Source organism: Macrosteles quadrilineatus, unplaced genomic scaffold (assembly GCF_028750875.1).
Source record: "Macrosteles quadrilineatus isolate MER2022 unplaced genomic scaffold, UCM_ALF_1.0 Scaffold_5__1_contigs__length_97177068, whole genome shotgun sequence".
NCBI classification, from domain to species: Eukaryota; Metazoa; Arthropoda; class Insecta; order Hemiptera; family Cicadellidae; genus Macrosteles; species Macrosteles quadrilineatus.
This window is the reverse complement of record NW_026542598.1, coordinates 33,094,414-33,109,426: the sequence shown is the minus strand read 5'-3', so window position 1 is coordinate 33,109,426 and position 15,013 is coordinate 33,094,414. Positions and strand designations below refer to the sequence as shown.

The 15,013-nt window shown below is 34.8% G+C and overlaps 1 protein-coding gene across 5 annotated transcripts in view; it reads right to left on the bottom strand.

The window, feature by feature from the left end:
• Positions 1–15,013, bottom strand: part of LOC128994011 (triple functional domain protein-like) — a 476,534-nt gene that overhangs the window by 117,706 nt on the left and 343,815 nt on the right. For all 5 annotated transcript variants that reach the window (XM_054418203.1, XM_054418206.1, XM_054418204.1 and 2 more), the window contains 7 exons: positions 9,944–10,115; positions 7,727–7,888; positions 6,922–7,104; positions 5,930–6,049; positions 4,876–5,067; positions 2,390–2,636; positions 1,802–1,986 (listed from right to left, as the gene is read on the bottom strand). In XM_054418203.1, the coding sequence (XP_054274178.1) occupies positions 1,802–1,986; positions 2,390–2,636; positions 4,876–5,067; positions 5,930–6,049; positions 6,922–7,104; positions 7,727–7,888; positions 9,944–10,115 (1,261 nt within the window). The remainder of the gene's footprint in view (positions 1–1,801; positions 1,987–2,389; positions 2,637–4,875; positions 5,068–5,929; positions 6,050–6,921; positions 7,105–7,726; positions 7,889–9,943; positions 10,116–15,013) is intronic.

The following is a 15,013-nucleotide window of genomic DNA, read 5'->3' as shown; positions in this document are numbered from 1 at the left end:
TACTGCACCGTCTATAAATAAGCAGTACATCACCTTCCCAATGTTTACGTGATCTTGAGGATTTAGTTGCAGTTAATTTCTGTGGTGATGCAGTAAAGATAAAGTAAGAGATTATTTGTGGATCCATGTAAATAGGTGTAACAAACAGCTGGACCAGTTATATGTGCGGAGGAATACTAAAGTAAACTTCTAGTAATGTGTTAACACAACAAAATCTTTATATTTTTGTTTAGGTTACAAAATCTGGAAAATTTATTTAAATTATCGTACCTCCTCAGAAATATTATTATAGCGGCTCACCCACTGTTTTTGAGAATACTATATATTAATAGGCAAGCTAGTTTCTTGAAAACCTTTTTTCTCAGCTTGTGTGTATCACAGGGAAAATCATTATTCATGATGAATAAAGATGTTTGAATATGAATATAATTATGCATACTGTTTGAAAGATAATTTCCTGCAGATGTGTAGAGTCGCTTTATAAATTAAAATAGGCTGAAAAATAAGCACAAAAATACAAAGTTAATTTAAAAAAATTAACATCAAATTTTTGGGTTCTTTGAAGTATTTATTTCAATCAAAAGTCAAGGGGAAAATTTTGTCAAAAGACATACCTAAGTTTAACTTTTTTTGTTACTGAGAAATTTAACATGAGTAAGTAATTCTTTATATTTATGTATGAAAAAACTTTTCACGACATAACAAATTTAAAGACAAATACAACTCTTTTGTGATCTCTTTTAACTGAACAATGCTGTTTTCAGTTTATGTTTCCGAGCCAAATGGTGTAAGCTGAATAACGAGCGTGACTACTCAGCCAAAACAGAAGCACTGCCAATGTTCAATTACTTTCAATTTTGTTGAGTGCAAGTCTGGTAGTCAAGCTTTTACAGCCAGCGAGTTTTGAACATCCATGTTTAAAGAGCCAATGGGATTTATTTTTGTGTTTGTTTTGTAATTTTTTTGACATACAGTAGACTCCCTCTTATCCGGACAGCTTTTTAACCGGACCACACTCGGTAGAAGTGACATCTCTTTATCCGGATAATTTTTAACAGCACATTGGTTTAACCAGACTAGATTGGCAGGAAGTGGGCGGTACTGAAACGACTGTTCTCGTGGGAAAGATTTGAGACCAGTGATTATGAGTCTAAATACAATGCTCTCCTAATTTTAAGTCAAATACTGTATAGAGTATGCATTTAAACGGTCCGTTTTAATGAGATTTTGGGACGTCGGTTTATCCGGAAAAACCGTTATCCGGACTGGCCTTGGTCCCGAGGAGTCCGGATAAGAGGGAGTCTACTATATTCATTTTTAGAATTTTTAAAGGAACAGTCCAAAACTTGGTCTTGTTACTATCAAACATTAACAGTTTTTTAGATAGCACGATTAAAGAGACCAAATTAGCATCTTGGTTCAGAACCGATTCTGCTTGGAAAATCAAACCAACAAACTAAAGACGAGATCTATATACCACTCAGCTTTAGACATTTGTGGAAGGTTGGAATTTTAACCCGAATACCCTGAACAGAAGACCCACCCTCTAGTATGACAAACCAATGAAACCAGGCTCTATAAGTTACACTAGCTGGGTTGCTTAGTGGTTTTAGTGATCACCTAGTAATCAACGGTCGCCGGTTCAATACTGAGAAAAGTGTGTACAATCCTGAGAAACAGGAGAAAACAGTAACAAAGATACACAGGGCATCTCACTCCATTTTACACTCATCCTTCACTCATATTTGGGTTAAAATACGCACCTAGATTGTGTCCAATTGATAATAATAATATAACTAACCTGGGTTGCACCGACGCTTGTGTGCGTGGACAGGTAATGTTCACCAGTCTCATGTATCCACTCCATGGCTTGCTGCGCCGAGCGCTCAAACAGCACAAACTGCTGACATTGGTCCAGCCGCTTCTTGCGCTCGCTCCAGTGTTCCAGCACTCGATTCTCCTGGCTCAGCAGCTTGTCTGTGATTGCTGTCAAACAGAAATACTACCTTAGAACTGACAACTTATTTAACTGGCCAAAATCCTCTATTCTGACAGATCTTTTGAAATTAGGCCTTTAAACCTAATGTTCAAAGGCTAAATGACCCATAAGCTATGTTGTAAAATATTCGTTACGGATTCTACAGTACACGCCTCACTAAAATTGAGTGTTTTAGGATGATTTCCAGGTGACTTACCAACGGATAATTAACGTGTAGAATATTATTAACATAATCATGGTTTCAGATGAGCGAGTAGAATATCTTCTAATATTTAAATGCAAGTTATTTAGTGGTAGTTGTATAAGAATAGTTGAAGAAAGACCCTTCATTTTTACCAAATAACCATATTGATACATGGTATATTTTCTTTCTACATTTTAATTTCTCACCTTTGACTCTTGTCTCTGAGCTGGCCTCGGACCCGCTGTAATTGTAGTACTGCAGACTTCGGTTGGTGTACTTGAGGAACGTCTCTGCAGTGCGGCGCGCCAGCGTGCACGCCTTCAGGAACGCCTCCTTCTGCTCCTGGTGTTTGTTGACCAGCTGTCCGATGTTCACTCCACTGCTGGCACCGCCTCCGCACCAGTCCTCGTCTCTCTTGTACTCCCTCTCTAGGCTATCCAGCACACTGCACACCTGCGGACAAACAATTTTTTTAAATTTTATTTGTGTTTCAACGTCATTGGTATTAAAAAAAAATATATATTTCTAATAAAATAATTTAAATTTAGATGATGTTACTGTCTAGAGGAGCGAGCTAGTCTAGTGGTAGAGTGCAGGACTTCAGTCTATGAGGTCTGGTGTTCAAATTCCACTGAAAACCAATGTATTTATCAAAGTGATACCCTAGGCTTTGCATCCTAGGGCAAAAAAAGTCTAACATCAAACATTTGTTATAGATTGATGGCTCAATGAAAAATGAATTCTGAATCCAGAATCAATCTTAAAACTGAATCAACAACCTCAAGATTGGGAGTTTAAACACCATAACCTCTTGGATACCAATATAATTTGACCCCCCGATAAGTGAACCACAACAAAACGTTTGCTCTAAACTATCTAATCATAGAAAATTTTCACTGGATTGACAGGATTGTAATGTTGACTATCAGGACTGATGTCCTTCACTCTTACAAAAAGTTGGTATAAAATGTTATGACTTTCTACATTTCTCGTAACGTTTTTAATTGGTGGAATTTTAAATACTGTTAAAGAAAACCACTGATTATAAACCAGCTTAAATATATTACGTTTGTTAAATTTTTTTCAGAGGAAAATGTTACATTCTATAAATGAAAATACTGCTAGTAATATTCTTTGCAGAAATAACCAAAAGTATAACTTACTTTTGAAATAAAAGATTTTTTCGGCTGCATTACTTTTGAAATGATTTTAATCCTAGTTAATGATAATACACATCACACAATAAAGAAATGTTATCTGCCCAATGAAACACTAAAATATAAGGTGTTTTAACAGCTGTGCAAATGGCGTGTAAGTAAACATCATTACATTTTCCCATTCGTGTTCGATCTGTTTCAACTAAACCCGAATGATAACAGTGTACAAACAAACACGGCTCCTCACAAGTTCAATGTACGCGTAAGTAAACTTATATGAACTCAAAAGATTTTACTTGTAAAGTTCAACATTTTAAAAGGGGATATTTTTTTCTCGCACATATATTATTTTCATTAGGAGCTTTCAAGTTCAAATGCTTTATTTGACAAATCAACATAGCTATAATGCAATTACCGGTATCATAATTCCAAATTATATGAATTAAGACATTTTCAGCAATTTATGTAAGTGTTCAGTAACAAATAATTTTACTGACCCCACCTCTATGATTGCAGGATTATATAAATGACAAAACAATTGTATTTTTTATTATCAAAAACAAACCAATATGTAAATATCATGGGGTGATGTTTCAGTAGGTTTAATTTATTCTATTGTCAGGCTTCACACAGAGAATCCAATAGTAGTCTTGTCAATCATACATTTAAAGAGTGATTTACACTCAGCACATTCAAAACAGATATGCAATTTATATTTCATTTTAGATGTATACACCGCAAACAATTGAATTTGAATTTTTTTATTTAAAATTGTTATTTGACGTATTTCCCAGTGGCAAGAACTAGAATATTTAATTATTGAACTGTTGTTACCTTTGCCTTTGTTCTTGCAGAAAGGTGTTAAAATCCTCCTCATTAAAAATAGTTGTTGTTTTGAAATAATAAAATATTTAACAAGCTTACATGAGTAACCTAAATTAGGAAAGTTTATTCAAGATTGTGAGGGTAACTTTTTATTTCACGGATAATAATAAATTTTCGACTCCCACTTATTTTCTACCGTCATCATAATCTAATAAATCATACATTAATTTATGATTAACTAATATAAAACTATGATTATACATCTATACTCTGTGAGATGGAACCTGACTCTCTATCTACCTGGACACTAGCCAATGGTTTATAACCCAGGTCAGTCCTAGGTAATCGGAGGGGTAGGAGACAGGTTCCATCATACAGACTATAACTTTTAAGACACGAAACACATGAAAAAGTCAATTCTGACATTATGAACATAAATTAGGGCTACTTAAGTGAGATTTTCAAAGTCAGTGCAGTATAAGCAATTGTTCCAAACCGGTGTTCTGATGCCAGATTTTAGGCAGATTTATCTTGTTAAAATATTCTCTTGAATCAGTGTTCAGATAAAAAAATATTATTTAAGCCAACATTATTTTAACACTGATTCTGAGGAAGGGCCTAAGAACGTAAATAAAGTCATAGATACAAAGCATATTCCACAGTTCTATATTTCCACGTAAATTCCAGTATTTATAGACTTTTCAGCTGACCTGTTCGGCAGTCTTGTAGAAGTTGAGGCTGGCAGTAACGAGTTTGTGTCTTTCCTCAGCGCAAGTGACCAGCTGTTGCCACCGTTTGGTCACCTCCTCACTGATGTCCCTGATACCAGCTGGGTCGTAGTGATTGGCGTTGACTAACGCCTCCGCTCTGTGCTTCACTTGCACTGCTGACGTGTGCGTCTTCTGTAAAATAAGATAGGATAGGATTAATAAATTGATAACTTTGTTTTGCTGCAAATTATCACTGTAATCCTGTATACAGCTCAGGAAACCTGTACAGAAGAACAGATTTTGTGGTGATGATAAGAAGTAGGAGAATTTTGTACATGTGAGAAGAAGAGAGGAGGATGCGAAAATAAGGGTGTGGAGAGGTGGACCAGAAGGAAGACCAAGATGAAAATGGGGTGACTACATGACTGGAGATGTAAGAAGATATGGGGGAGAAGTGGACATGGTGAAAGACAGATGAGTCTGGAGGTAATTTTTTGGCAAAAAATAAACTTGGATTTGAGTGGCCGCAGGAGTAAGAGAACACTATAATTGTAACTTCCAGCTAATAATAAGTAAGAATAAAAAGTAAGGTCGCAATTTTGATTCTCTCAGTCTTCTAATGGAGCTTGTTGAAGAATCACGTGACTGGTCGAAATCAATCACCTTTGACACATCGATCATATCTACGTTCTTGTAAATTATTACAGTGTAAGTGCCTATAAATGGAAGAGTGTTAAAGAATATATTTTATTGTATTGGTGTAATCAGCAAAACATTGACATCCTACTGCGTAGTTAACTGGAGTAAAAATCAGTTAGGAGTAAACTTTAAGCAAAGGAATTGGTGCACAACTAAATCACATAAGAAATATGGTTCAGTCAGATTGTAGCACACACTACAATTAACTTCTCCAATCAATAATTGTTAAATGAAAACACAGGTTTGAAGCCATATTTAAAAAATAAAAAATAAACAAGTAAAACAAAACTCAAGATATAAAATTCAAGGAGAAATCCAATATTTTTTTAGTTTTTACAAATGATGATAGTTTTACCTCAATGGCCACTTGGAACTGTTCGTGTTCTTTTTTCAGCTGTTCCGCTTCCGGTAAACAGCTGGGAACTGTGAAACTGGCCATCAACATCGCCTCACCATTGCGAATCCAGCTGACGACCTGGTGTAGGACATCACAAATAAAATACAACATTGTAAAACCCACTGTAGCAACACTATCAGAAACTATACACTAATTTAAACATACATAGAAATATTCTAAACATTTATATCACTTATAAAAAATTTATAATTTAACTGGTTGAGAATAATAAAACACATGTCTATTGTAACTCTCTCTTGCACACAACTTCATGGTTATAAGGAAATATCCTTGGCCAAGAACATTGATAAGCAAACAACAGCTGATAAGTGAGAAATGACTAACACTGTTTGGATGGACCTATCTGATCGCTATCTGAAGAGGGGGAAATATATACTATTAAAAATGCTAATATTTTGAAGTATTGTTTCTGTTGCTACACAGGGTAGGCAATAGTGTGATGTATGATGACAAATGTATGATCCAAGTTGTACATACCATGGCGTAGCTATGCACAGACTTAGAAGGTCGTTAATACGTACAAACTATATTTGTATCCAATTTCAACACTGCCAACTAATTCCTAAAGTAAGAATTTTATATTGTACAGTACCATCTTTAAATGTGTACTGAGGGTTAAATTAACCGTTTGAATCTAAATTGTATGACACAACAACTGTCAAATAAGGCGTGTCTTTAATAATTCTTCAATAACAATGCTAATTGCATGTCCATCTGAGGAAAAATAATCTTTATCCGCCATCCTAAAAACTTCAATAATATGGTCCTCAATAATCCAGACCCTCAGGCATTTGGCTTAACCCCTAATCCAAAAAAAAATGATAGCCTAACAGTTATAACATGAAATTTCATATCTAAGTACAGTACAATAAATAGCACAATATTTCTGGGCGTGACGTCAATCATACAATTCCAGACAAGCACATTACCTGGTTGGCGTCGGCTCTGAACTGACACAACTGCACACACTGCTCCAGCTTGACTCTCTTCATCTCCGCAAGGTCCTCCAAGTCCATCTCTCTCTCATGTAGGAACTCTAGCAGCACCTGTACCCTGGTCTGGGCACTGTACTGACTGTCTGCCATCAGAGACACTCCGCTGGTCTCAAACACCTGCAAAACACAACACGGGATTGGTAAACCGCCTCAGAGATTAATTACCATCAGGGAAATGTGCCTCAGAGGTGTATGGCCATCAGAAAAAGGTGACTCAGAGATGCATAGCCATCAGAAAAAGGTGACTCATAGGTGTGTGGCCACAAGAGAAAGGTGACTCAGAGATGCATAGCCATCAGAAAAGGTGCCTCAAAGATGCATAGCCATCAGAAAAAGGTGCCTCAGAGGTGTATGGCCATCAGAAAAAAGGTGACTCATAGGTGTGTGGCCATAAGAGAAAGATGCCTCAGAGGTGCACAGCCAACAAAAAAGTTACTCTTAGGTGCATGGCCATAAGAGAAGCCACTTCAAAGGTACTTGGCCCCTTAAGAAAAACCCAAATAAAAATTTAATTTGGGGTGGTAAAGTTTGTGTCTAAAATAAAAAGCAAAGTATACTATAATCATAACTAAAGTCGTTATTACATGAATAAATGGAAAGGATTAAAAAACTTATAAAAAGCACCACGATAAATAACCAGCTTTGAGCTTGTCTTCCCTGAATTTAGAAAAGCTGGCAGGATACTAATACTATCTCTCTTTCACACAGCTGTCTATACAAGGAATGATTGCTGAAGTACCTGAGCCAGTTCCTGTCCCTGCTGCAGCACTTGGAAGGTAGTGTTCTGCATGTGCGTGATGCTCTCATTGTGTAGCCTCAGCATTGTCTCGGCCTTCTGCATGTCATTGGTGAGGTCACAGTGCTCCAGCTCAGAGGCCCACAGTTCCAGCCTGGAGGACACCTGTACACACACACGTGTTATATACAGAATACGACTGAATTGGTTCTCATAAGATTATTAAAGTTTAAAAATATATATTAAAACAAACTCTCTTATACACTTAAACCTTGTCTTTGGGCGGCGACCATGTCCCAAGTAGCACCTCAAAATTGATCAAATGTTGAAACAATATTGACTACAATATTGAGACAATATTGTTATGCAACTTGACAAATATTGTTTAACTGGCAAAAGCACTAGCCCAGGTTTGGGATGCGTTGAAGCAAAATCCATCTTTGGTCCAAGCAACAATTTAAGTTTAGGTTCAATTGAACTGTAAATTCCTTACAGATAGATTTGTGACATCTGAAATGTCAGCTAGTATTTTTGTCTGCTCATCTCCAGAGTACAAAGATTTGACTGCCAACTTTGATTGTCTGATTGTGAAGCCGCTTTCTCTCTCATAGATTGGTTATCTTTCAATTAGCGGAAATAACGGAGTGGTTCTTCTTATATTTTATTTATTTTTCAATGAATTTTAAAATAAAACGATCGTTTTGCATAGTAAGTATGTGAAGAATTAATTGGATTAATCGTGATTATTTACTCTTTGAAAAATATTCTCTCTGTTTTTAATTGGTTTTAAACATTTAACCAAAAACATAAAATATCAAGAGTTAATTTGTTGTCTAATTTTTCCCCTCCACCATAAGAGAAAAATAATTGTAAAAGTTCATTCTGCTAATGCTTCTAACTGAAAATAATCCCAAAGACAGTAACTCACGTGTAACCGATCGCCACACAAAACAACACGAACAATAACAGTAAATAATGGCTTGTGTCAGTATGATATAAGGCACACTTGCAGGCGAACGCAAGAAGAATTGCAACAAACTGGTTTGTTAATTCCGACCAGTTTGAGTGGGGAGAGGTCGCTGAAGTGATGGTTCATCAACAACATAAAGGACAAATTTATCAAGCATCTGATTAATTGCGACAAATGAGCACAGAACTGGACCCGTTCTCATGACTCTGTGTTGCCCTTACATTTAAAAGAGTTGCTAATTAATTATGTCTTTGACAAATGTTTTGGAAACTCTACAATCTACATAATGAAAATATTAATGATGAAGACTGTTGTAAATCCCAAATAATGAGTTCTTTGTTGCATTAAAGCGGTATTAGCCTATAAAAGAATAACAAATAAAACATTGTTAGTAGGGAAGTTTGTAAAATTAATTTTCTAGAGATGAAGAAAAATTATTAATTAAAAAAGTCCAATTTGCTCTTATTGTATAGAAGATTTAATAATAATTTTTTTATGGTCTGTGAGGTAAAGCATAATTAATTATTTGTTTAACATGCCCCTAAAGTTACGTCTTACTGCAATAAACATGGCTACCTTTAATACATGTATTGTGGTGCTATATATATAAATATCCCTTTATCAATATTTAAACAAACTTGAATATTAAAAATCAGTAAATACATATGAAATTATATTGAAATAAAGAGTCAAGCTGTTCGTATGTGTGTTTTGTTTTTTAAATAGGATGGAAACGATTTTGGGAGCTAACTTATAAAGGTAATTCATATAGCAAATTTACATTTTATGGATTATTTCACCTAAAGGATGACACAGTACGACAAAAAAAAATAGTTCAGGAAAGAATCCATCCTAAAATTGATCCCTGGGGGATAATACCTTGAGGTATTGGTTCTCTTTGAGAAAGTATTCCATCAATTTCAACACACTAAGAACGATCTGTCAGGTAAAAAACTAACAACTTTGACACGGAACTCTGCTAACTGGTGCAAAAGTATCTCAACGCTTTTGCGAGGTCAAGAAAAAATAAGCTAAGCGCACATCCTTGACTCCTGAAGCCATCGACAACTATTTCATAGAGATTGCATCAAGAGTGAATCTCTCTCTCCTGAAACCAACTGATTTGCTGAGTTGATGTCAAAGCGTTCCATTCTTAATTTTTTTGAGCAAAACTGTTGAAAATAGTTGATAAATTAAAGCAACATTAGTTTAGCTATACATCCAAAAGATTTCAAAAGCAAGAACTTTACCTCTAAAGCATCCCTCTCGAACAGCCGCAACCTGAGACACAGGTCCAGCCTGAGTTTGCGAGTGGCCCATAACTCTTCCAGCTCCTCTCTCTGTTTGTTGAGTCTGTCCAGAGCAGATTCTACTGCAGCCACTGAGCCTGTAGAGTCCATCTCTTGTGTCAGTCCGATACTCCTATAACACAACATCACAAATAAAATAAACTGTCAGTCAGCAATCTGACACATTCTCCCATTAGCTTGTCAACAACCCCTCTATCATGGGTAAGCGGTGGGAGCAACTATGGTATTTAATGGGGAAAATAACAAAAGTTGAAATAACTTTCAAACCAAGATTTTTACACGAATGGGGGTTGTGCCATTTTATCATAGTTTAGAGAAGCACAAGATAATAGAGATTTTGAACAAAATGTTAGGCTTGTTTTTGCAAAAATATTATTTTTCAACACACTGATATCACTTTTAAAAGCATTATTAATTGTGATAGAGAGGTTGTGCGGAAAATCAGGCAGTTCTTAAGTAATTTAAACAAAATGTTATCGCTATAAAAAAATGACTGAAATTTGTAAACGTACTGGCGACAATGGGTAGTACCGTGCAGACTGCATTATCATTGAGGAAGATCAACATGACCAGACAACCTAATGCGGCTATAGTGGGAAATATTTGTAGAATACACTAAAAAACCAGATCAGCTTTTGAAAAATGATAAAATATTTACAAGAAATGTTGATTGTATGGAACTGTTAGGTACGTAATCTATGAGTATAGTCTTTTAAACTCATCGTAAATTATGACTTTTATTAGTTTTTAAATAAGTTATGTGTTTTTAAATAAGTACTTTACTTCTTTGCAATTGCTCGATTTCGAGCAACATGTACACTAGTTCATTGATTATTTGACATCAAACAATTTTCCAGATAAATAGTCAAGTCAAAGGTTTTTTTATAAAAAAATTGTATGAGAAAACTTAAATCAATAATTTACATTATTATAACTAAATTTACTTAACCACTGAACTGCAACCAAAGTCTAAAAATTTCTATTCTGGGCAATTACATCAGTTGAGTTACAGTGTACAACATTAAAAATGAAGTAAAATCAAAACAACCTGATGAAATAGAAAGTTTTAAAACCCTACTTACACAGGCTTCCGACATCTTCTCGAATTCAAAGGACGTATTTTAATCCTGCCGTCTCGATAACGTCGATGCATCATATTTGTTGACAAAACACTTTTCAATGTCTCATAACAACTTTCACAGTTTAATGCATATATTTGACGGTAAATATTTTGATTCAATCAAGATGATGTTCAGTTTCTTTCACTGGGTAAAAAAATATTCAGAATATAATTTTTTCAGATTCTTTTGCTAATGGCACTAAAGTTTATACCAAGTTATACCTACTTGCCCTTTTTCAAATGCATAAAATACTTTTAACAATACTGAAACATCTGCATGTTGATGATGTTAACCATTTACACTAATCCAGTAAAAATATATTTTATGCAAGGCGTTTTAGAACAAGGAACCTGCTCATCAATGCCACAAACACATAACAAAATCAACACCACGTTGAATAAAATAGCTGCAGTCAGCTTTTGAAAGACAGAAATGAATTTTAAATACCCGCAGAGTCGCATTGCCTCGAGCATATGTTCTCAAACCTAAGACAATGGAGGCATTTTAACCTTTCAGTTTCACCATTAAACTTCGCAATACAAAAATGTTAAAATGATTTAAACATTTATATACAAAACATTCTAACTATCATAATTTTGTTGGTTTGTTTATTTTATTGGTAAAGGCACCGAATATTAAGTGTCTCCGTTTCTATTGATGTACCTGATTAATGATTAAAACTGTTTAACGCACACTAGAGGCAAGACAGAATAATGTGGATATAAAAATAAATAAATAAGCTAAGTTAACTATTGTAAGCAAATAAACATTCAAATCGACATACATTCTAGTAATATTTTACTGTACTGTCGTACATCAAACATAAATAAATAGACGAGCCAGTTTTAAGTTTTCCGCAAAAGCCTATTATCCATAAAATGTACTAAAATGAATTAAATTTAGGAGATACAATTGTCAAATAAAGCTTTGTGTTATAAAAATGTAAAATTGAAACAGCGACTGTTTTATATGTTTTAACTTCACACAACTTTCTTTGTTACTTGCATACGCATTTTTATAGATTGCATCTCTATATAGTTTGTAAATTAGCACCAGGCCATTTCAAGGAGGCCAGTTGGCCATGTTATTGACCATAACTGGACACACAGTCCACTTACTGTCCAGACTCTCACAAGGCCAAGGGCTTCCTAGAACAGTGATTCTCCTTAGTAATCTTCCTCGTAAAAACTGGACCACTGGACCGAACCGCATAAATAGTTCTCAGAAACCATCTACTGCTCGTCATTTACAATCAAACACATTGCTCGGGAGATACTTAAATTCGTACAAAAATTATTGTTAATAACGAATAAGTTTTTTGCCCAATTGAAAAAGAGGGGTTTAATGCATTTTAATGTATACAAAGGAATTACGTTTCGGTGTTTTCCAAAGCAAACCTGATAGAAGCTTCTTAAAGAGAGTGTTATTCTGAGTTAGAAGGCAAACCGTGTACATTGTAAACAGAAACGCGAATTTCAGCTTTAGCTCAAACAATAAAGCCTTACAGTCTCACCTTTTTGTTAAAAATGCTGAATTAAAAGCGTTAGAAGAGAACTAGTAGCTTTAAGTTTTAGATGGATAAATATTTCAAGTGTAGGCCTACCATAAATCGTATGAAGAATAAATACATCCTTTGCTGGTTAAAATATATTTTTTACAATGCAAATACTGTATAAACAGTTATTTCTTACAATAATAAAAAATTGTATGTTAAAAGAGAACATCATTAGAAATTTAGCTTAATTCCATCGTTTCTTGATTTATTGGTCAAATATTTTAGCGGATAAGAACGTTACTGAGTATTTATAAAAAAAAATTACCAGAATTGTGGTGATTAAACATGTTCGTGCCTAGTCAGATCTGACCCAAAACCCCACATAAATCAATTCATATCTGAATTCTAACCATTCAAGGGACCAAAAACAGTTATTTATTCGGGTCATAAATCATTTAGTCACATTTGTCAGTGAAGGGTGGTTTAGTGGGGGGGGAGGGGTAGAACAGCTGAGCGAGATATATGTATACAGGTCAGTGTGGTAGACAGTGTTGAATCATTCATCAACTCATGCTCGTCATCCTGAGGTTGTCATAGCAACGATAAATTCTGATCTCGTTCTGTACTTTTGAATATAGTTGGGTAGAGGATGATAATGTTAGCCTAGTGATCGGAAGATAACCGGTTCAATCCTGAGTAAAGCCAGAAGCTTTTGGATGGTTCGAAATTAGACTGCAATCCATATTCCTCATTATACATATTCCAGCTGTTCTCAAGAGTGTGGTCTTGAATAAACTGGTTAATAGAAACAGCTGATCAGTCAGTAACAAAGACACAATATCATTCAACACTCGTTTTCGCCTCAAAATACAGTAGGGTTGTATAGGCGTCATATGAATCTGATACAATTGCCAAAAATGACAATGTAATTGAATTAAAATTCAAGCCATTCCCAACACAATGTATTGATTTAGAAGGAAACCCGAAATTGCCTAATTACTGTTCTAGCTTGAGACGAGAAGTTTTTAATAACAATTCAACACGAGTTTTGTGGTGTTTAAATAGTTAAAGTTTGAATTGCATAAACTGTGTACAACTGCACTAATAGCATTTGCTCAATTCCTAAATTTGGATAACATCTATTCGATCTTATAACATCAACATATTGACTCATTAGTTGAGAGTTTGGTTCCTTCGCCTTCAAATCTTGATTTAATCTTTGGTTTGATTAAGGAACTATTATGGAACCATTTGCAATACATAACACTATTGTGATGATTTCTAATAACATGTTGACGATTAGTAATTAACGAAGCCATGGTTACAAAATTCTTTTGATGAACTTAATTCAGTAGAGGTCTCGAACATGTGTCCATCAAAATCAATATAACTAGATTAAATGCCAGTTCCTTTAAGACCCGACATAATTTCATCTGTATATGTAAAAAAAATTTAAAAAACAAAAGCCACGATTGCAAAGACGAATCAAACATAATTGGACAAATTTCAAATCCGCACATTCTCATTCGATTGGCAGAATATATATCGCAAATCTTTTACAAATCGCACTTTCTTTTCGTACAAAAAACCGCGGCGGCATAACAGGGGCTCGGGTTACACGTCACTTGAACCTTGTGAGAACATCAGTGGCCCGACGACTCCTACCTGTGGAACTCCTATTTTCATGTACAGATCACATATCCGGATATATAGCTTACTGTACATTTATGCTATGCAGGTGATTATAAAGAAACTGCATTTTTATATAAAAAAAAAAAAAAAAATAGATAAAGACCACACAAAAATACTATTTTTTTAACCATCAAAAATGTTTAGGTTTCATGGTAGCTTTAATCGTAGTGATTTAAATTAATTCATGATTTGAGTCTAAAATGTCTATACCGTCACTGAAGATTAATAGGCCATAACGGGTGACTCTTAAAAATCTTGAGATAGGACACAGCCATCGAGTGAAACCTAGAGATTGTGAGCGTTAAACCCTATCCGATGGGTAACGCCTGTTTTATCACCAGTTGTAAATTCAAATTTAATGGGAGTTTGTAAATTTACAGTCGAGATCGCGGTGTTCAAACCGCCGTGCGTATCACTGTAAATCTTACCATATTAATACAGCTGCTTTGACATGAGCTAAATTGTTTCATATTTGAAAATTATTGATTACAATTAAGTGACAAGGCGAAAAAGTAATGGGAATATTACATTGGAATTTCAATTAGGCAAGCCAAGAAACTCAATATAGTACAATTTAAGATTTAGTGAATTTAAAAAATATTTATAGGTTGTAAAATAAAGTTCTTGCAGTTAAGTGCGATTTTTACGATCGACGCTTGCTCAGAGTAAGATATTCAATCATTTAAGACCGGTTATAAATGA